At 47.0% G+C, this 20,625-nt stretch overlaps 1 protein-coding gene and 2 long non-coding RNA genes across 6 annotated transcripts in view; 1 reads left to right on the top strand and 2 right to left on the bottom strand.

The window, feature by feature from the left end:
- Positions 1–672: 672 nt before the first annotated feature.
- LOC120097340 (uncharacterized) lies at positions 673–4,161 on the bottom strand. The gene is made up of 3 exons (XR_005494576.2): positions 3,939–4,161; positions 3,246–3,286; positions 673–1,428 (listed from the first exon to the last, which is right to left on the bottom strand). It is a non-coding gene; the product is annotated as an uncharacterized LOC120097340 (long non-coding RNA).
- Positions 4,162–5,358: 1,197 nt separating this feature from the next.
- Positions 5,359–19,865, top strand: LOC120097339 (uncharacterized). Of its 4 annotated transcripts, XR_010060527.1 has the most exons (5): positions 5,359–5,771; positions 5,878–9,953; positions 12,611–12,808; positions 14,546–14,924; positions 15,707–19,865. It is a non-coding gene; the product is annotated as an uncharacterized LOC120097339 (long non-coding RNA). The 4 variants fall into 4 exon arrangements; XR_005494573.2 differs by having other exon boundaries at positions 5,371–9,953; XR_010060534.1 differs by lacking the exon at positions 12,611–12,808 and having other exon boundaries at positions 5,383–9,953.
- Positions 11,672–20,625, bottom strand: part of Adamts17 (ADAM metallopeptidase with thrombospondin type 1 motif, 17) — a 322,369-nt gene continuing 313,415 nt past the window's right edge. Inside the window, exons 22-23 of the mRNA XM_218753.11 lie at positions 15,660–15,837; positions 11,672–14,425 (exon numbers count right to left, since the gene is read on the bottom strand). Of these exons, the coding sequence (XP_218753.6) occupies positions 14,259–14,425; positions 15,660–15,837 (345 nt within the window). The 3' untranslated portion in view covers positions 11,672–14,258. The remainder of the gene's footprint in view (positions 14,426–15,659; positions 15,838–20,625) is intronic.

Genomic DNA, 20,625 nt, shown 5'->3' with positions numbered 1-20,625 from the left:
CCCGTTCTTTTTAAAATATGTGCTCCCCTTTATCTCTTTGAACGCCCCAAAATAGCCACATGAAAGCCAAGCCCACATGTGCACCTGGCTGTGTGCAGACAGGTTGTCTGTCCGTCATGACCTCTAGGTAGCTCTTCAGAGACAGACCTGGCAGGCTCTTCACTGCGCCTGGCGGTCACTGTGTCTGTGAAGCAGTGTCACTGCGTGGTGCGATGTCAGAGGTACAGAGTTCATCTGAGGCCATTTGTGCAGGAGGCAGTCAAACTCAGAGGAATTGGCTTTGGCCAGTCAGATCAGAAGGGCAGCGGATCTGATTTCTCCGTGGGCAAAGGTTTGTTTATCCTGAGCTCAGAGCCAACCATCCTATTAGTTTTGAGCAGACTTAAATATTTTTCCACATTTGGGCAGAGCATCTCACCGGCCAGAGGAAGGGGAGAATAAACATATTGTTCTAACTCTCCATCCCAGGGTGGGGGCTGGGCACTATTCATCTATTGTCCCTCCACCCTGCATCTATTACACTGCTCCATAAAAGTTTATGGATTTGCATTGTAAAAAGGATAGTTAAAATATGAGTCATCGCGGCAATAAATTTTATATACCATAACTTGTATCTTCAGATGGGTGTGGCAGCTCCCTTGGGAGCCTCTCGCCCTAATTGAGCGTGTGATTATTGTTTCGGTTGATACAGAGACCCTGTTAAAATCATCCCAGGGCCATTAGGTAAGCCACAGTAGATCACTCCACATCAACTATGTGGTACCGCGCATTGTGTATGTGTATGTGTGTGTGTGGAGGCATATATACAGAACGCATTTGTAAATTTATGATGTAATACATGTGGGTATATGATCTGTTTGCTTTGCAAAAGAAAATATTAGCAAAGACCATTAACGCATCAAACCAACTCCATTGGAACATCACCACATCCACAGGCGTTTCCCTTTTCCCGGTCCATCTAATAAAATGGCATTTGGTTTCCACCGAGCTTTTAAAACCTGTCAGGATTTGATAGGTCAACAGTTATAATTGTATGTTGACTTTGCGATGTCCTATTTTAATGACATGTTAATACATCACAATCCTTGGCCCGGACGTTCAGGATTGCTGCTTTGTAACTGTCAGCCGGCATGTTAAAGCTAACCTTGGTGGCGAAAAAGACAGTTGCAGGAGATATGTCTTTAGTTGAACGTTCGATTGGCACACACAGCAGTCATCTAGAAGTGAGTGCTCAGAGACTCTAAAACTTCTAAGGATCGGCGAGTTTGCAAGGATCCTGGTGAACAGCTGCATGGTGCCTTTTAAAAGGGGGGGGGGTCTTGGCATAGTGAAAGCATGGAGGAACACAGGCCTGGAGACCAGTGGATGGGTCCTTAGTGGATGGATTTGGATCTTGATGGAACTGAGTCAAGGTTGTGTGATCCTGACCTGGAGAGGGAGAGAAAGAAAGGAGAGATAATGGAGAGAGGAAATAACAAGGCACAGAAGAGACAGGAGGAGAGTAACTAGCAAGCATTTCAGGGAGAATGGACTGAGGGCAGTGAGAAGGAACTTGTGGGAAACTGAGTCAGGGTACCCTGCCCTTCCTGGTCTGTGTAAGGTGGGCTGCAGGGCTGTGTGAAAGTGCTGGGCTGTGTGTACACAGCAGAGACTGCTGGCCAGACTGACACTTACCTGGTGGTTCTGCCAGAAAGGAGCCCTACATTGACTTATGCTGTCTGCCTCATTGGGCCCTCTACATTGTCCCATGTGTGGGACACTCAGGAAGGGTGTCTGAGTCTGAGTGGATAGTCTGTTCCAAAGGAAATCCAGTTTAACTTCTTGGTTGTGCGTTGAGCATCTCCTTTGAAGTGTTAGAGCTGGTCAGGCTCTAGAAGGAGCTGGTTTCCTGAGAAGGGCTTGGAGGGGCAGGAGGACATGGACCCAGGGCTGTGAGTGTAGACTCGCTTCTGAGGAATCCCACTGTGGGCTTTATGTCACACAGGGCCCTGGCCGGTTACATGGCTTGTCCTGACAGCACTGTGAACCATATGCTTAGCTTTATCTGTGAAATAACTGATGGTGGTATATCGGTTCGCCTTGCCAAGACCCTTACTAAGCCACTGGGTTTCCTTGACTCACTGGGTGCTCGTCTTGTTTTCCTGACGCATTGATGATGAGGAGAGAAAATGTGGAGGGTCACAGAGACCATTTGAAAACACTTATCTGCATTGTCAAAGGGAGGCTAACTTGCAGGAAAGAATTTGAAAAATGGCAAACATCTTTTTTTTTTTTTTTTACTTAAAAGCTGGTTGTCAAAGTAATTGTTATCACTTGAAGTGTAAACCCAAGCAAACAAGCAAACAAGCAAACAAACACAAAATAAAACCAAACCAACCCCCCAAGATCTGCACTGAATTTAGAGAGTATTTTCATTACCCTGTATAGGATGATGTCATTATGCAGCTAGGTGGGTCCAGGATAAGGCGTAGCCTATCATTGGATGAGAAGGAAGGAAAAGTCTAGGAAGGAGAGGATTCAAGATGGAGACAATGGAGGAAGACGATTCTGATCCAGGTGGCCTGGCTCAATTTTCTCTTGTCTAGATGGGCGGTTTCTATCTTTATTAATTGGCAGTGAATTTATTCTGTGGATGTATTGTGGTTTGGGAATTTAATTGCTAAATTACAAGTTTCTGGAATTTTGATTCTACTGGGCTAAAGAGGACAGTGTGGGAAAGAAATGGCTGAAGGCAGTTGAAGCGTGCGGATCTGGTTCTGTTGCCCGTATGGAGTGAGAACATGCAAGGGCCTGCAGAAGGAGGTGTGTGTGTGTGTGTGTGAGTGTGTCTGTGTGCACGTCTGTGTGTGTGTGTGTGTGTGTCTGTGTGCATGTCTGTGTGTGTGTGTGTGTGTCTGTGTGCATGTCTGTGTGTGTGTGTGTGTGTCTGTGTGTGTCTGTGTGTGGTGTGTGTGTGTGTGTCTGTGTGTGTCTGTGTCTGTGTGTGGTGTGTGTGTGTGTGTGTGTCTGTGTCTGTGTCTGTGTGTGTGTCTGTGTGTGCGTGTCTCTGTGTGTCTGTGTGTGTGTGTGTGTGCATGCGCACATGCCAGGCATGGTAACCAATGCCTAGGGAACTCCGAGGAGAAGATGGTTAAAAGGGAGGCAGCCGGGAGAGAGCAGCTTGCAGACTGCATGGTAGAGTAGCAGCCAGAGTGAGTGGGTCTGGCTCGCCGGAACTGATAAAAAACATTCCTTTTCAGTCTTACCGCAACACCCTTATACAAAGATCTTCTGGTACATTCTTTACCTTCAAGAGATGCAAACAACAGACACTGGAATTAGTAGAGGGCAAGTGTATTTATTTAATGTATACTTCTGCTGCACACTGGGGACCCAGTGTCATAGAAGAGGGACAAGGTTTCTGTCCTGGTGCAGAGACATGTCACCCCAAAGTCAGTAGGAAGACGCTAAAGATCAAGACAATATTTCTGCTCCACCATCACCCCTTTCTAATTTTTCCTTTTTTTAAAAGATGTATTTATTTTTATATACGTGAGTACACTGTCGCCATCTTCAGACACACCACAAGAGGGCGTCAGATCTCATTTTACCGATGCCTGTGAGCCACCACATGGTTGTTTGGAATTGAACTCAGAACTTCTGAAAGAGCATCCAGTGCTCTTAGCAGCTGAGTCATCTCTCCAGATCTAATTTTTCCTTTTTTAATTAAACCAAAAAAGTTGAATGGTGGCATTTAGTCTAGGCTCTGCCCCACAGTTACCTAGCAATAGCCAGGTGTGCCTGACTCACTAAAGGGCCTGGCTTGCTTCTCTCTCTCTCTCTCTCTCTCTCTCTCTCTCTCTCTCTCTCTCTCTCTCTCTCTCTCTCTCCTCTCTCTCTTCCCCTCCCCATGCCCTAAATAAACTCTATTCTACACTATAACATCATATGGTTGGTACCTCAGAGGGGGAAGGGAAGCCTCAGCACAGGCCCACAAAGGCACCCCCTTCCCCACACCGTATCACAGCCCCACCATATCTCTGGTCTCTCCCATCTTTTTTTATAAAACACAGAAGACACATTAGGGGGATTGCTTAGGGAATGTCTACCTGAAGAGTCACATTTGAATTGTGACATGCCAGGTGCACGTGTATGAGGACTGGGGAAAACTGCAGGGGTGGATGGGAACATTGCAAACATGGGGACAACATGGGCTCAGAGCAGGGAGAGAGTGAAGGGACCGCAGGGCACAGTGGAGCCTGTCTGACACGGTGTGGGGCAAACACAGGGAGGCAGTGGAGGGAGGCAGGAGGAGGACCAGGACAAGCTAGTGGAGGAGATTAGCAGGGAATGCTCTGTTCTTGCTTTATGATTCTCCTTTTATTTTCTCTCCTTCAAATATACCCTGGCTGTGATATGGAGAAGGTCTTAAAGGCGGGAGAGATGAAGGGTTATGAAATTCTATGTGTTTGCATTCCCTCAAAATTCATGTATTGAAATTAATCCTTAGTGGGATTAGGGGATGGGGCCTTGTAGAGTTGTTGGGGTCCCGTGTCTGCTCCTTCACAGGGCTTGGCGCTCGGGGAGGCGGGTCGCGGGAAGTTGACAGTGCTTGCCACGCCATTGCAGGGTGGGTGCCGGGCTGTGGGAAGCCGCTGGACACCGCTCTGGGGGTGAGGAAGCACAGTCTGAGGTGTGGGACACAGCCCCGAGATGACTCGGAGTCCCCAGTCCTGCAAGGAGGCCAGGGCTGTCGAGTTCTCAGGCTCTCGGGTATCCGGTGCCACTAGGTGCTGCAAAAGAGCTGAGAATGGAGTGGGGGTCTGTGACCTGGATTTAGCCCAGGCCCGAGGGGGAAAAGGGCTGAGGGGGAAAAGAGGGGGCTATGGCTGGTCCCAGGTCCTTGGTTTTACAGTGATGGGCTGCAAGCTTGGTAGGGGTGGTGGCTGGGGCTGGGAGCATAGAGAGACTTTCTATGGGAGATTAGATGGTGGTTCTGTCAGCGGCAAAGGCCTTCTCTGTGGCTCTCCACAGTGGATCCCAATGAAAAGAGGCAGTCCATGGCTTTAAAGCATTTATTGTCATGGCTGGCAAAAGGTGGATGAGTAAAATTGATGTGTTTATAAAAAGATAAAGCGGGGACTATGTCCTATGGAGGTGTGATGAGGTATGGGGGAAGGGGGTGCCCCTGCTGCACATGCTGAGACATCCCTTCCCCTGAGGGACCAGTCACATGATGGTATAGTACAGAATAGAGTTCATCAGGGCATGGGGAGGGGAGTCAAGAGGGTAGTAGAGGCAGAGAAAGGGGGAAGGAAAGAGGGGGGGGGAGGGGTTAAGCAGCCCCTTTTATAGTGTCAGGCATATCTGTCTGTTGCCAGGTAACTGTGGGTGGAGCTTAGACAGAATGCTAACAAAAAACATACCCCACTTCTCAGGGTGGGCCTGAGATTAAATATCTTTTGTAGGGAGCAGTGTCTGGGAAGGAAAGTTCAATGGCTAAGCCTCCAGGCCTTTAGGTACCTCATTATAATGGAGAACTGTCTTGAGCTTATGTGGCCTGTGGTCATGTCTTCTACCTGTGGAGGGGTTTGGGGCATTGCACTTATGAGACTGATGGCCGCAAATCTATGGAGAGCCGAGGCTAGTGATAGGGGCTTGGTTTCCTAGGAGTCAGGCTAAATGCCTACCATCCCTTGAGGGTCACCGTGGTTTCTAGCCTTAGTTCAATCAGGAATCAGGCTGACTTTCATAGTCCCACAGGGCCTCTAGGAAGAGATTCAGCCATGAAGGTGAGGCCGTCAGTAACAAGGTTCATGGATCTTTAACTAAGAGTCCTAAGAGATCTGAATTTATCCTGACACTGGCAACTTGAACTTTGGCCTTCTATCCCATCAGCCACTTCTACTGTGTGTATTGTACACCATCCATTCCAAGGTGACTAAAACTGAAGCTACAGCAGGACCACAGCAAGGAGCCCGTGACCCTGCATCTGGTGATAGCAGAGATACAGAGAAGCAGACGAGATAGAAACATCTGGAGACAGACACCGGTGGCATCTGTTGGCAGTGCACTCAGGCTCTCATCACCTGCCAAACCTGTTCTCTCACTCTGTCATGATGCTCTCTCTGCTGGGGACTGAGGTACTGGGAGGCTGGCAGAACTCAGGGCAGTGAGCCTCCAACCAACAATTCTCCATCTTGGAGACTGGTTCTACAGACCCTAAGCTTGTGGTCCTCAACCTACCTAATGCTGTGACCCTCTAATACAGTTCCTGTTGGGGTGACCTTCAGCCATGAAAGGGTTCCCATTGCTACTTCATAACTAATCTTGCTACCATTATGAATCATAATGTGATTGTAATCTGATGTGCAGGATATCTGATATTCAACCCTCCTGGAAAAGTCATTTGAGCCTAAAGGGGTCTGGACCCACAGGTTGAGAACCACTGTTCTAAATTAACATAATTGGTTCCATGACTAGTCCTAGTGAGCAGATCCTAAAGTGGGGATTTGGAGCAACAGTCATCTGGATGCAAGGGCTCCCCTGGAGGACAGAAGCCTCTATGGGGTCTGTGGCTGACCCTTCCGTGATGGCGAATTAGCTCAAGTCTTTTGAAAGACGTGTAGAAGTAGAGATATGATTGATCAGGCCATGATACAATGGCACTTGCTAAATATTAGGGAAAAGGGCTGCGGTTGATTAATTACTGATTGAACATGAAGTCCGCCTTCAGATAGCTTCCTTGGCAGCATAAGAAATCCAACTGGAGGGCTGGGGGCAGGGCTTCTGGTTTTGAGGCAGAGCCCATGTAAACCACGGCAGTCTTGGCACTTGCTATGTAGACCATCAGCGATCCACCTGCCTCTGCCTCACAAGTGCTGGGATTGAAGCTGTGTGTACCATCCCCGGCAGGCCATATCTTTAACATAAGATAGGGAAATGACAGAGCTGAGATTAATTAGGAGTGCAGCACAACGGCGCTAGATGCTTATCGTGTAAGTGTGTGGGTATTGGCCCTGTATGTATGACTGAACCACTTTCGTGCATGCCCATGAGGCCAGAAGAGGACATCAGATCCCTTGGAACTGGGGTTATAATGGGTGAGAGCTGCATTGTGAGTGCTGGGGTTCTAACCAGAGTCCTCTGGCACAGAGGCCAATGTTCTTAACTGCTGCAATCATCTCTCATACGTGTATGGTAGTTCTTAATAGAAACTGGGAGATAGGTTTATTAAAATGAGTGGAAATGCCAGAGTAGAGGCAGGAAAAGGTCATTACCAGTAGAGAGACAGTCAATAGAATCATCTGTTAGGGCAAGATAGGTGTGGTACGCACAAGGGCCTGACTCAGTTTTACACTAAATAACAGGGGTGGGTGATCACAAGAACAAGTGTTCTCTTATAAAGTCATTTCACGTTCTCCGATTTCCACCCTTGGCCAGCTTTCATGCTCAGAGTCTGTGGACTGAAGGCAAAGTTGGGTCTCAGGAACAAAGCTAAGAAAAATGTCCGTTTCAATCATTCTCCTGAAGGAGTCTCCAGTTGTTTTCTTGTGTAAGGAAAAGTGCTAGACATTTAGATTACTGGAACTGTGTTGTAGCCAGGAGCCAGTGTGACCCCATAGTTTCCCCTTCAGAAGTAAAATAATGTATAGTGCTGATTTGGGACCATTTTGGTTTATAGTGGTTTGTGGGTCCATGAAGCCACCCAATGATCATCTGCCCTGACTGACTACAGAATTAGAATGGATGGGCCATAAAGAACCATTATAGTGAGGCCGGCCAGGCGAGCAGGTGAAGCCCACGGAACTGCCTTCCTCTCCCTAGGCACAAGAGTAAATTGTGATATTTAACCTAGTAGGAATGTCAATTTATTGTATGTTTTCTGGAGCTGAGGATAGAGTGTAGTACTTCGTGCATGCTAAGCATGTGCTCTCCCACTGAGCCATCCAAGCTGGCCCTGAGAAGGTCACGTTTTAGCTTGTTGCTTCAAGATGTAAAGAACAGAGCAGGAGATGGAGTCTCCAACATACTCCCAGGTAATGGATGTCTTGGCCTTAAACAGTTTAGAATACTGTCTGTTGATAGTGGACTTTCACAATTTTGTAAAATTATATTTATTTATGCATGTGGGAAGTGCATGTGCATGAACATGTCACAACATAGTGTGTACACGTGGATATCAAAGGACAACTTTGTGGAGTTGGTTCTCTGTTTCTGTCAGGATGGGACTTCTGGTCTTAGCAGTGAGTGCCTTTGCCTGCTAGGCCAGTGCATTGGGCCAGGACTTCCACAGCTCTGACCACATATTAGCCCTGGGTGAATGGCTCTGCCAGGTGTGGGATCTTGGCTAGGGCATAATGATGTGGTTTGCTTACAGGGAGAATGGCCGCTGACTGTGTACTTTTTCATCTCTAGTAGAGCAAAGCGGTTCACACTCAGGAGGGGCAGGCAATGGCGTCCAGGGAGGCTTTCCTCAGGGCCAGCGTTTAGCTTTCCCACTCTGTTCTGAAAGAGCTGACACTGCATAGAATCTGACACTCTGTAGAATCAAACCAGCGCACCACATTCAGGACATGCAGATTACTGCAGATAGGAAAGACAGCAGGTATGTGGGAGGCTATGGTAAGAAACATGCACCCCTCTTCCCAGAGCAGAAAGGGAGCCAGGTAGGGCCAGACCCCCATCATATCAGAGCAGAGGCCTCACTTTGGGATAGAATACCACACCATGCTGCATCTTGCTTCCACTGTTGAGAATGAACGACAGAGCTAAATGTGCTGACACAGGCTTCTGTAGGCCTAGCTCCTTGGGAGGCCGAGGCAGGAGGAGTAGATTACAAAAAACAAGCTTTGACAGAGTTAGAGTGAGTTCAAGGGCAGTCTGTCCTGAAGTTTTAAAGACAAGATCCTTGGGCTGGGAGTGTTGCTCAGCGGTAGAGTGCTTGCCTAGCATGGGCCAAGAAGGGCCTGGTTCCATGTCCAGGGTGAGTCCTGTGGGTACTGGGTAGCCCATGCAGAATCCAGGCTTCAGGAGCAGGACTAAGCCTACTGGAGCTGACAACACATGCCCAGAGGAAATCTCAGAGCTTATGCGGGGCCTGAGTGCTTCCCTTCCCCTACTGGTATAGCATCCATCTCTTTGCCTGTCCTATCTCTTTCTCTTGGGTACTCACAGATACAGAGAAACTGCTTAAGACTTGTACCTGGGACCACCACTGAGGAGGAACCACATCTGCACGTGCCTGAGATGATTCAGTCTTGAAGCTAGAGTCTGAACCAGATGCGGAGACTGGATGAGCCTCCAGGGCAGAGCAGCAGTGAGCTGCACATGTCTGGTTGGGCTGTGATTGATATTACATCACTCTACCTGGCTAGCTGGCCGGGAAAGCATGTCTGGGTGGGTCTGAATGTTTCACACAGACATCAGGATCAGACAACCAAGCAGACAAGACTGTCTTTAGAATGTGGGTGGGTACCCTCCACTCACTGGGAGTTCTGCAATAACAGGGCAGACGAAGTGAACTTCTTCTTTCTTCTGGCACTGGCAGTGTGGGGGTTTAAATCTTGGCTCACATCCAGACAGAATACACCAAACCAACATGGTTCCATGCGGAAAGGTTTAATGAGAGAAGAAGAATAGAAGAGGGGAGAAGTAAAGGCTGGTCATGAGCATGTGAAGGAAAAGGGGATGGGGAGAGAAAGGACAGGGACAAAAGGGAAGAGAGCAGAGAAGAGTAAGAGAGAGCAAGAGAGCAAGGAGGGGCCAAGCAGTCCCTTATATAGTTGCCAGGCAACTGTGGGGCGGAGCATACCTGGCTGTTGCCAGGTAGCTGTAGGGGTGGAGCTTAGACAGAAAACCAACGGGCACACCGGCAGGCCTGGAGCTTCCTGTGAGACTAACGACAGCTTTGGGGAGTTGCGTGTGACTTCGGGAGTTCTCAGGACTAAGGATGCTCCTTTGGGAGAGACACTGTAAGCTTTTAAAGCCTTGGATCTTAGGGAAAGGCAGGAATAGGGCTGAGCCTAGGCTACTTCATGGCTGAGAGAGCTAATGGGAAGGTCAGGAATGGGGTGCTACAGAAGCTGGGTGTGGTGACTAGTAAAGGGGAGAGCTGTCAAGGGCTGGGGAGGTCTTTAGTTGGTCTAAGGAACCTGACACTGGAAAATCATTGATGACCCATCAGAAACACTGTCAGCGCAGAGCAGGGCCTGAAAATCAGGGAGCAGGCTGCAGGCCAGTGAGGAGACAAGAGCAGAGGGCAGTATTTAGCATGGTGTGGCCTGGGAAGACTCTGAACACTGCTTCACTCTCAGACTGAATTAGGACACAGAGGCAGACAGATTTTCCTAGTGGGGATAAGGGGGCTTTTGCTGGGGTCTTTGGCAGATGACTGAGGGAGTGGAGCAAGCACTGATGCCCCATGTCTGAAGGCTCAGCTCCCTACAGTCCTCATGCCCTCCCTGAAGTTCTTGTAGCTTCCTGTTGTGTGGTCTCGAGTGGTCTGCACAGCAGGACTGTGGGAGCCCAGGAGGCCGTCTGGTCTTCTGTGTTCTGGACTGTTCCACTAAATACTCACCAGTGGGTGACCACAACAGTTTCATCCAACAAACCCAGATAACACTGAGGCTCCCCTACCCAGTGTTTAAATAAATCCTTACGTTTCTGCCTCCCTACCCCCTCAGAAGTCTCTGAGGGAGGAGAAAGTTCCCCCAAGTACTAGGGGCAGGGGAGAGAAACACTAATTACAGATTTCCTGGCTGCGGGGTAAAAAATAGTCGGTCCTGGAACTCGTGCAGAAGTCAATCCAATCTACAAGTCAGAAAGCTTTAAGAGGTAGGAATTTAGTTTGGTGTTCTGGGTGTTAGGGCCTTTGGGAGGTGATCAGGATTCGATAAGGTCATGGGGCAAAGCCACCTTCACTATATCCTGGCACTTTCAGAGGAAGAGGGAACAAGGCCAGAAGAAATATACAAGCACAGGACTTCGTGTTTCAGCAGGTGATCTGTGCTGTCTTGGGACTTGGCCAGCAGCAAAGCCAGCATCATAACCTGATCTTTGATCCTCTGAACCGTGGGCCAACCTAAAGCTTTCTTTATAAAGTTACCTGTAGATGTGACAATGGGGGACTTTGAAAGTTCTCTTGGTAAACAAGTTATCTTTATTTGGTGCAAACTTTAGATGCTTTTCTGACCTTAACGTGTGCAGGGTTTTTCTTCCCACGGAGAGGGAATATCCCTCTCTCACTCCAGCTATGGCATCCTTGCTCCAAGCCAGCCCAGATGGGCTCCCAGTTGTAAAGACACAGTGCAGGTGCTGTGTCCCTGCCCTCAGGTTGTTAGGGAAGTGAGCATGTATGATGTGGCCAGGGTTTGTGCCCTAGGGTTACCTACAGCACTGTCATTCGTCAGACTAGTGAGGGAGTTGTTCCTCATTGGTACTGTCAGACCTTGGCATCCCCAGGCAGGGGAAAGGCCAAGGACCGAGGAATTTATTAGCATTCCCTTGAGGAGACGCAGGCCTCTGCCAGCATTGCATTTGCTGGTAATCTGTAGACGGGGGCCACATTTCCTCACAACCATGTTTCAGAAGCGCCAGGCTACTGTCTCAATGGGGAAGGATAACACCCCCTCCATCAGCCCCTGGGGACTGGCTTTTGTCTTCGACTTCCTACCCAGAGATCTTAACACTGTTATGGAAAAACATTTTATTACACATGTCCAACTTGCTCCCAATGGAACGATGAGTTTTTTCATGTCTAAGGGCGTCCGATGTTTGTCGTCTATTCTTCTGCGTACTTTCACAACCAGCACCCCAAACTAAAACAACACAAAACAGAGCCCACATATACAGTACTGAGTGTGAGTTAACTAGTGGGAACTATATACATTTGACTTTAAAATGGCGAAAGAGCAGAGCTTAGGTCACCACCACGGCTCCTCTCCTGTGTTCTGATCTATCAAGCCACAGACGACGGCGAGTGGTTTGTCCTGCACCAGTACGAATAGCACCGTAAGACTGAGAGACGCTAGTGACACATCTGTGGGCCCACGGGGGTACAGTACTCGAGTGACAGTGTGGGTCTAACACAGGGACATCACCATTGTGACCCCAGAGCTTTGATGGCAGAATGAAAGCGTGGTGGAGTTCAGTGATGATACCAGCATTTGCTCAGAAAGCGCATGCGTGGGGGGGGCTTAACGTTTATGGTGTGGGGCTCCTTCAGGTGACAGACAGCTTGGGGTGGGGACATCAGAGGCACCGGGGACAGTGCACAATGATGGGGACTTGCTCTGCCTAGGTGGGTCTCTGCAGATCCACAAGGAAGACTATGTGGCCCCCTGAGCTGGCTCTCATTGCTCTCTGGCTCCAAAATATGAATGTCTTTGGGTAAACTAACAGAAGCTGTATGGTGGAGGGAAAATTGATAGCACCTTCCCTTCCACCTCCGAAGCTCCCTAGAATTTATGGGTTTTCGAAATAGCCTGGGGGGGGGTCTGCTGGTAACCAGGCCTGAGCTGGGGGTGGGGTGGGGCAGTGTTTAGCACAGCACCGGGGTGACCACCAGAGGGTTACTTCACCCTGACACTCTCAGAGCACCTAAGGAGTCTTCTCAACACTCCTTTCTCAGTTCAAGTGGAACCAAACAGTTTCCCTGCCACCCTGACCTCGTCTGTGTGATGGGCTACTGAAAACTAAGACAGAACTAAACCAAACGAAAAACAGAAACAGCACCAGTAATAAATCAAGAAGCACTCGGAGATGATCCCATGGAAACTGCCAACGAGAGAGCTTCCGTCTGCAACCAGGAGAAGATGGGCCTCTCAAGGTAGTTCACAAGCACCCATGAAAACCCTCGAGAGGTGGGGCAAAGCCAGCCTCCTGGGTAGCCAGGAGTCTATCAGCTGGTCTGCTCTTGGAGAGGTCAGTCTGGCACTTCTCTGGCCTTCTGGAGATGGGAAAGTTCTGTGGCTAGAGTGATGGCATGGGGAGGGAAGAGAGGACCTTCTCTGTCTTTCCATGCCACGTCCAGATAGGTCACTGATGACAGCTATGAACAGTGAAGGCGCTAACCGTGACACATTGGCTGGAAGGCGGCCTGATGGATGTGTAGCAATTTTGGCTGTATGGTATTCCTCCACAAGTCCCGGCACATCTTCCTTGTGTCCAGATATTGAAGTCAAGCCTTATGCTGCAGAACCCAGGACTGATGTGTGTCCTCAGATGTCCCAAGCGTCATCCTAACTTCAGAGGAGAGGCCAATGTCAATGGAAAGCTACTTTGCCAAGTTGTAGCATGTATATAAGGTACAAAGCCAAAGCGAGTGCTGGCCAGAGTGGATGTGCCAGGAGGCACACCCCTGGGGAGCTGAGGGCATCTTATGTCAGGAGGCGACCCCATGGACCATGCATGAATGTCCCATTTCATAGCACCTTGAAGAGAGACTCCCCTGTTTCCCTGTGAGATACACAGCTGAGCTCCGAAAAGCAGACACCTTCCTTCCCAAATTCACCTCTTCGGGAACGTTCTCCCACACAGGTGGTGTGCAGAGCTGTGTGGCACTGGATTTCTTGTTGGTCTATTCAGATTTGAACTCTCAGGGGCAAGATTTCTAAGGCAATTTCTAAGGCTTGCGAGGCTATGTTTTTGAGATGGGCAGAGACCAAGTCTTGATTCTTGTGTTTGTAGGAAGGTAGCTCATCTTTCTTCCAGAGAAGCCATTAGTGGAGGCTGGTTGATCAGGGCACTGCTGACTTTCAGGAGAGAGCCCCCTTAAATGCGGTATCTCATTTCCACAAAGCTACATCAAGCCCGAATTCAAATGCAACACCAGAACAGAAGCACTAAATGTTCTCGTTCTCTCTCTCTCTCTCTCTCTCTCTCTCTCTCTCTCTCTCTCTCTCTCTCTGTGTGTGTGTGTGTGTGTGTGTGTGTGTGTGTATGTGTGAACAATTATTATCTGCCAGAGGTGTCCCCCTTTGAGGTACATAGGAGCTTGGAAATTAAAATTACTTTATGACTCTTGTGTAGTTTTTCCTTAGAAAGCCATCCAGTGGCTGTTAACAATATATTACGTTCAAAGGACCAATGGCAGTGTCAAGCCTGCTCTCTAGCTCTAGGCAGCTGAATGCTTGAGGCGGCCTTGCAGTGGGAAGAGAGGAGTGCTTTGGGGGTCCTGGCTGCAGGGCTGGTGTGCTTTTGGCTAGGGTGAGGGCTCTCCACTCACTGCCACGCCTCAGACCTTGAGTCAGAGCGTTGAGCAAGCACCACACTGTGCGTCACAAGCTCGGAGGAGAGGGCGGCTGGCGCATCTTGTTTGCGTAGAAGTCCCGGCAGGTCTGGCAGCAGCGCTGGTACCACCGCATGTCCTGGCAGAGGCTCTTCTCTCGGATGACCCGGCAGTACACCGTCCACTGGTCCCGGGTGCATTTGTAGGTCAGAGCAGCTAGGGGACAGTGAAAGGAACACAGAGGTTAAAGCCATGGAGAGATGCAAGACCTTCAAGTACGCATTAGCTTTGCATAGGGACCTCTAGGGTGATGTGAATGGGACTTTTCTCTTACAGATCTATGTCTGCAGCCAGCCCAGGCCCCTGACTGAGCTACTCCTGCTGACTTTTCAGAGGAAGAGACACTAGACAACTTGCTCCTGAGCCTGGAGGAGCTGGTCTATGATGGACAATACAGCTTCTGTTAGCATTTATAAAACATGGCACAGAGGACATTTATTAAAAAAGGATCCACAAAAGCATCAAGTTGAAGGATAAACATGTGTCCCACATTTCCTTCAGGGTCTTAGTCCTTTAGAGAGAACACCCTGCACATAGGAGGTCCCTGAAGTGATATCAAACAGAATTATGCTGGCAACAGACATGGGCATTGCCTCTATGAGCTCAGCCACTCTCCCCCACTGGGATGGAAGCTGCTTAGAGCCCTCCTAAGCAGGTAAGGAACTCCCCGTAGTGTGTGGTGAATGTTGTTAACCTAACAGGAGTTTGGTTCACTTAGGAGACAAACCCTAGGATATTCACCAGGAATTATCTAGAGTGGGTTAACGGAGGTTGGAAGACTCATCCTGAATGTGGGTGGTACCATTCCGGGCCTGGAGACCTGACGTGAATAAAAGGAGAGAGCAAGCTGAGAACTAGCACACATCTCTCTCTGCTTCCTGACTGTGGACACAGCATGACCATCGACCCCACTGTCCACCTACCGTGACTTCTCCATGATATGGAGTGTACCCTTAAAGCACAGCCAGAATAACCCCTTCCTTAAGTTCCTGTGGACAGGTATTTGTCAATGCATTAGATATCCCTTGGTTTATCCCAATCACTGGTTAGATTGTGGACACATAAGCAGTCTTGCTGTGAACACCAACAGTCAAACTGCCTACAAAACAATGTAACCTTTCCACCCTGTCTGTGTGCCCACCCATCATGGCACAGAGGAGCCCATGCAGATATCGTATAAGATCTTTCTAGAAAGAAGCTTGGCTCTTCACTCACTCCACACACTGGTGCAGGACTGAGGAGACCTACCTGTGCCAGCAGAAGGGTGAGGGGGATGGTCAAACACCTCTGAACCTTCTTCAGCCCTAGCAAATGTCAGGCCCCTTTAGCTTGCTCAAAGGAAATGGCTTTTTGGCTTAACTCAGAAACCGGGGTCAGGGGAGGTACTCACCAAGGCGAGGGGAGGTGATGGTGTTCACATTGATCTTCTCATTGCAGACCTCCTGGTGGCACTGTCTGTAGGCTGCTGGCTTTGAGAGAGTCGGGCACTCACTGCCATGGCGTCCGGTGACCTTGTGCATGCACTGTACCACTCTGGACTGGAGCCCCTTCCCGCAGGTGGATGAGCACTGCCAGAGACAGGGACAGCCTGAACTGAGGGTCTATGACATGATCCTCCCATACAGATGCTCCTGGGCATGTCTTTCCCAAGGACCTGCAATATCTGCATGTCAAGGATGCTCACTACCTGCTGAAAGAATGCTTCAGGACGGCATGTTTATGCCTCACTGAATCCCTAACTCCTCAGTGGCTGATATAGACAGTTGAGACTTTGCTTAATCTTGATAGACAACTTGATGAGATTTAGAATCACCATAAAAAAAATCTTTGGGCATCTCTGGGAGGCAATAATGCCTAGGTTAGGCCTAGGTGAAGAGCCACTATCCATGTGAGTGGCGCCATGCCATAGGCTGAGGTCCTAAACTGAATGTGCTAAGCTCTCATTACTTCATGTTTCCTGACTGTGGGCTCGATGTGACCAGCTACCTTTACTCCTGTCATTGATTTCCCCACCTGAAACCTGAAATGTGGCATCCACTGACCAGGGATTCTGTTCCAGCAATGTCACCGATACAGAATTGATTAAGTAAGGTACTGGGGACAGGCCACCCAGGATGAGATTAGTGTCTTTATAAGAACACCAAGACCATTAACTGAGGATGACAAGATAGCTCTCTGCAAACTAGGGGATATCAGCCTCATGTTTTGGTGACACTGTTATAAACAACTGTTCTACCAGTCTTTAAAAACAAAGCACAGAACTATGAGCAAGATGAGCTATTTGATAATTGTAAACGGTGTCCCTGGCTGTATCTAACACATACAATATTTAGAGTCCTACTTAGAAAAGAATTAGTTGTCCCTTTCCCATCTGAACCTGTGCCGTGAGCACCTAGGTCTTGGGTGCTGGATCCACATGCAGTCCAACAACACCCAGAGGAAGCCTGACTCCTGGCTACTCTAACATGCCCAGGATCACAGCTGAGGAGGTCACAACAACTGCTCCAACACTCAGAGTAACTGGGAACCCCAGGATCCAGGGGCACAGGAACCACCCACCCAGCCAGTTGCATGGGTTCCTTCCAGTCTGAACCAGTGCCCTTAGCAGACCTTGGGCACTGGCTCCACACCCAGTCCCAAAACGCCCAATGGAAGCTGCACTACCAGGTGCTCTGAAGTGCCCAGGATCACAGGATCACAGAGGAAGCTCGACTACCAGGAGATCAGACCAAGCCAGGAGCACTGGAGCTCTGACACTCAACATCACAGTTGAGGCCACAACATCTTTTCTAACACCCAGAGTAACTAGGACCCCCACAGGAACCAGGGAAACACAAAGCCCCACCCCGCCAGAGCCAGAGGCTTCTTCCAGCATGTACCTGTGCCCTGAGCAAACCCAGGGCTCTGACTCCCCACCCACTCCTGCAACACCCAGAGAAAGCTTGACTCCCAGGAACTCTGAAACAACAGGAGCTTGGTCACACCAGGATTTCAGGATCCAAGAGGCAGCTTGAAACCCAGGAGATCTGATACACCCAGGATCCCAGGATCCCAGGTTCAAGGAATCACAGGATCACAGAGACAACTAGACTCTGAGGAATTCAGATACAACCAGGACCACTGGAGGAACAGGCTCCAGTCAGAGACAGCGGGGCAGGTAGCACTAGAGATAACTAGAAGGCAAAAGGCAAGCACAGGAACATAAGCAACAGAAACCAAGGCTACACGGCATCATCAGAATGCAGTTCTCCCACTACAGTAAACCCCACTGTACCAGAAAAGCAAGATTTGGATTTAAAAATCACATCTCATGATGATGATAGAGGACTATAGGAAGGACATAAAAAAAGAAAGAAAACTCCCTTAAAGAAATACAGGAGAACACAGGTAAACAGGTAGAAGCCCTTAAGGAGGAAAGACAAAAATCCCTTAAAGAATTACAGGAAAACACAAACAGGTGAAGAAATTGAACAAAACCATCTAGGATCTAAAAATGGAAATAGAAACAATAAAGAAATCAAGATGGGAGACAACCCTGGAGAGAGAAAACCAAAGAAAGAGATCAGGGGATCGTAGATAGATGCAAGTATCACCAACAGAATACAAGAGATAGAAGAGAGACTCTCAAGTGCAGAAGATACCATAGAAAACATTGACACAACAGTCAAAGATAATGCAAAATGCAAAATGATCCTAACCCAAAACATCCAGGAAATCCAGGACATAATGAGAAGACCAAACCTAAGGATAATAGGTATAGAAGAGAGCAAAGATTCCCAATTTAAAGGGTCAGTAAATATCTTCAATAAAATTATAGAAGAAAACTTCCCTAACCTAAAGAAAGAGATGCCCATAAACATATAAAAAGCCTACAGAACTTCAAATAGACTGGAGCAGAAAAGAAACTCCTTCCATCCCATAATAATCAAAACACCAAATGCACAAAACAAAGACTATTAAAAGCAGTAAGGGGAAAAGGTCAAGTAACATATAAAGGCAGATCTATCAGAATCACACCAGACTTCTCACCAGAGACTATGAAAGCCAGAAGATCCTACATTGTAGAAACAGCAAGAAAGTAATCTTTCAATTAACCCAAAAGAAGATAGACACACAAAAATAATCCCACCTCTAACAACAAAAATGACAGGAAGCAACAATCACTTTTCCCTAATATCTCTTAACATCAATGGATTCAATTCCCCAATAAAAAAAGACATAGACTAACTGACTGGATATGTAAACAGGACCCAGCATTTTGCTGCATACAGGAAACATACCTCAGTGACAAAGACACTACCTAAGAGTAAATGGCTGGGAAACAATTTTCCAAGCAAATGGTCCCAAGAAACAAACTGGAGTAGCCATTTTAATATCTAATAAAATTGATTTTCAACCAAAAGTTATCAAAAAATATAAGGAAGTACACTTCACACTGGACAAAGGAAAAATCTACCAAGATGAGCTCTCAATTCTAAACATCTATATTCCAAATGCAAGGAGACCCACATTCATGAAAGAAACCTTACTAAAGTTCAAAGCACACATTACACCTCACACAATAATAGTGGGTAACTTCAACACCCCACTCTCATCAATGGACAGATCATAGAAACAGAAACTAAACAGAGACACAGAGAAACTAACACAAGTTATGAACCAAATGGATTTAACAGACATTTATAGAACATTTCATCCTAAAACAAAAGAATATACCTTCTTCTCAGCACCTCATGGTTCCTACTACCATAACTGACCATATAATTGGTCACCATGGACTAAGAATGGTCGTCAATAACAACAAAAACAACAGAAAGCTCACATGTACATGGAAGTTGAACAACGCTCTACTCAATGATAACCTGGTCAAGGAAGAAATAAAGATATTAAAGACTTTTTAGAATTTAATGAAAATAAAGGTGCAACATAACAAAACTTATGGGCCACAATGAAAGAAGTGCCAAGACGAAAAGTCATAAGTCTGAGTGCCTCCAAAAAGAAACTGGAGAGAACATACACCAGTAGCTTGACAGCACACATGAAAGCTCTAGAACAAAAGAGAAGTAAATACACCCAAGAGAAGTAGAAGGCAGGAAATAATCAAACTCAGGGATGAAATCAACCAAATAGAGACAAAAAGAACTATACAAATAATCAACAAAAGCAGGAGTTGGTTCTTTGAGAAAATCAACATGATAGGTAAACCAGACTAGCCAGAGGGCACAGAGACAGTATCCAATTAACAAAATCAGAAATGAAAAAAAACGGACATAACAACAGAAACTGAGGAAATTAAAAAAAATCATCAGATCCTACTACCAAAGCCTCTACTCAACAAAACTGGAAAATCTGGATGAAATGTAAAGTTTTCTAGATAGATACAGGTACCAAAGTTAAATCAGGATCAGATAAACCATCTAAATAGTCCCATAATCCTTAAAGAAATAGAAGAAGTTATTAAGAGTATCCCCCCCAAAAAAAAAAAAAAAAAAAAAAAAAAAAAGCCCAGGACAAGACAGGATTATTGCCAAGTTCTATCAGACTTTCAAAGAAGACCGAATACCAATACTTGTCAAACTATTACACAAAATAGAAACAGAAGGAAAACTACTCAATTTGTTCTATGAAGCCACACTTACAATGATACCTAAACCACACAAAGACCGGACAAAAAAAGAAAACTTCAGACCAATTTCCTTTATGAATATCAATGCCAAAATACCCAATAAAATTCTAACAATTCGAATCCAAGAACACATCAAAATGATCATCTATCATCATCATCAAGTAGGCTTCATTCCAGGGATGCAGGAATGGTTCAATATACGGAAATCCATCAACATAATCCACCATATAAACAAACTCATGGGGAAAAAAAAACACATGATCATCCCATTAGATGCTGAGAAAGCATTTGACAAAATTCAGCACCCCTTCATAATAAAAGTCTTGGAAAGATCAGGAATTCAAGGCCCATACCTAAACATAGTAAAATTAATATACACCAAACCAGTAGACAACATCAAGCTAAATGGAGAGAAACTTGAAGCAATCCCACTAAAATCAGGAATTAGACAAGGCTGCCCACTCTCTCCCTACCTATCTAGTACTTGAAGTCCTAGCTAGAGCAATTAGACAGCAAAAAGAGATCAAAGGTATACAAATTAGAGAGGAAGATGTCAAAGTATCACTATTTGCAGATGATATGATAGTATACTTAAGTGACCCCAAAATTCTATCAGAGAACTGCTAAACCTGATAAACAACTTCATCAAAGTGGATGGATATAACATTAACTCAAACAAAGCAGTAGCCTCCCTCTACTCAAAGGATAAACAAGTTGAGAAAGAAATTAG

The sequence above is a fragment of the Rattus norvegicus genome, chromosome 1 (assembly GCF_036323735.1).
Source record: "Rattus norvegicus strain BN/NHsdMcwi chromosome 1, GRCr8, whole genome shotgun sequence".
Lineage (NCBI taxonomy): Eukaryota > Metazoa > Chordata > Mammalia > Rodentia > Muridae > Rattus > Rattus norvegicus.
This window is presented reverse-complemented; position numbering and strand designations above follow the sequence as displayed.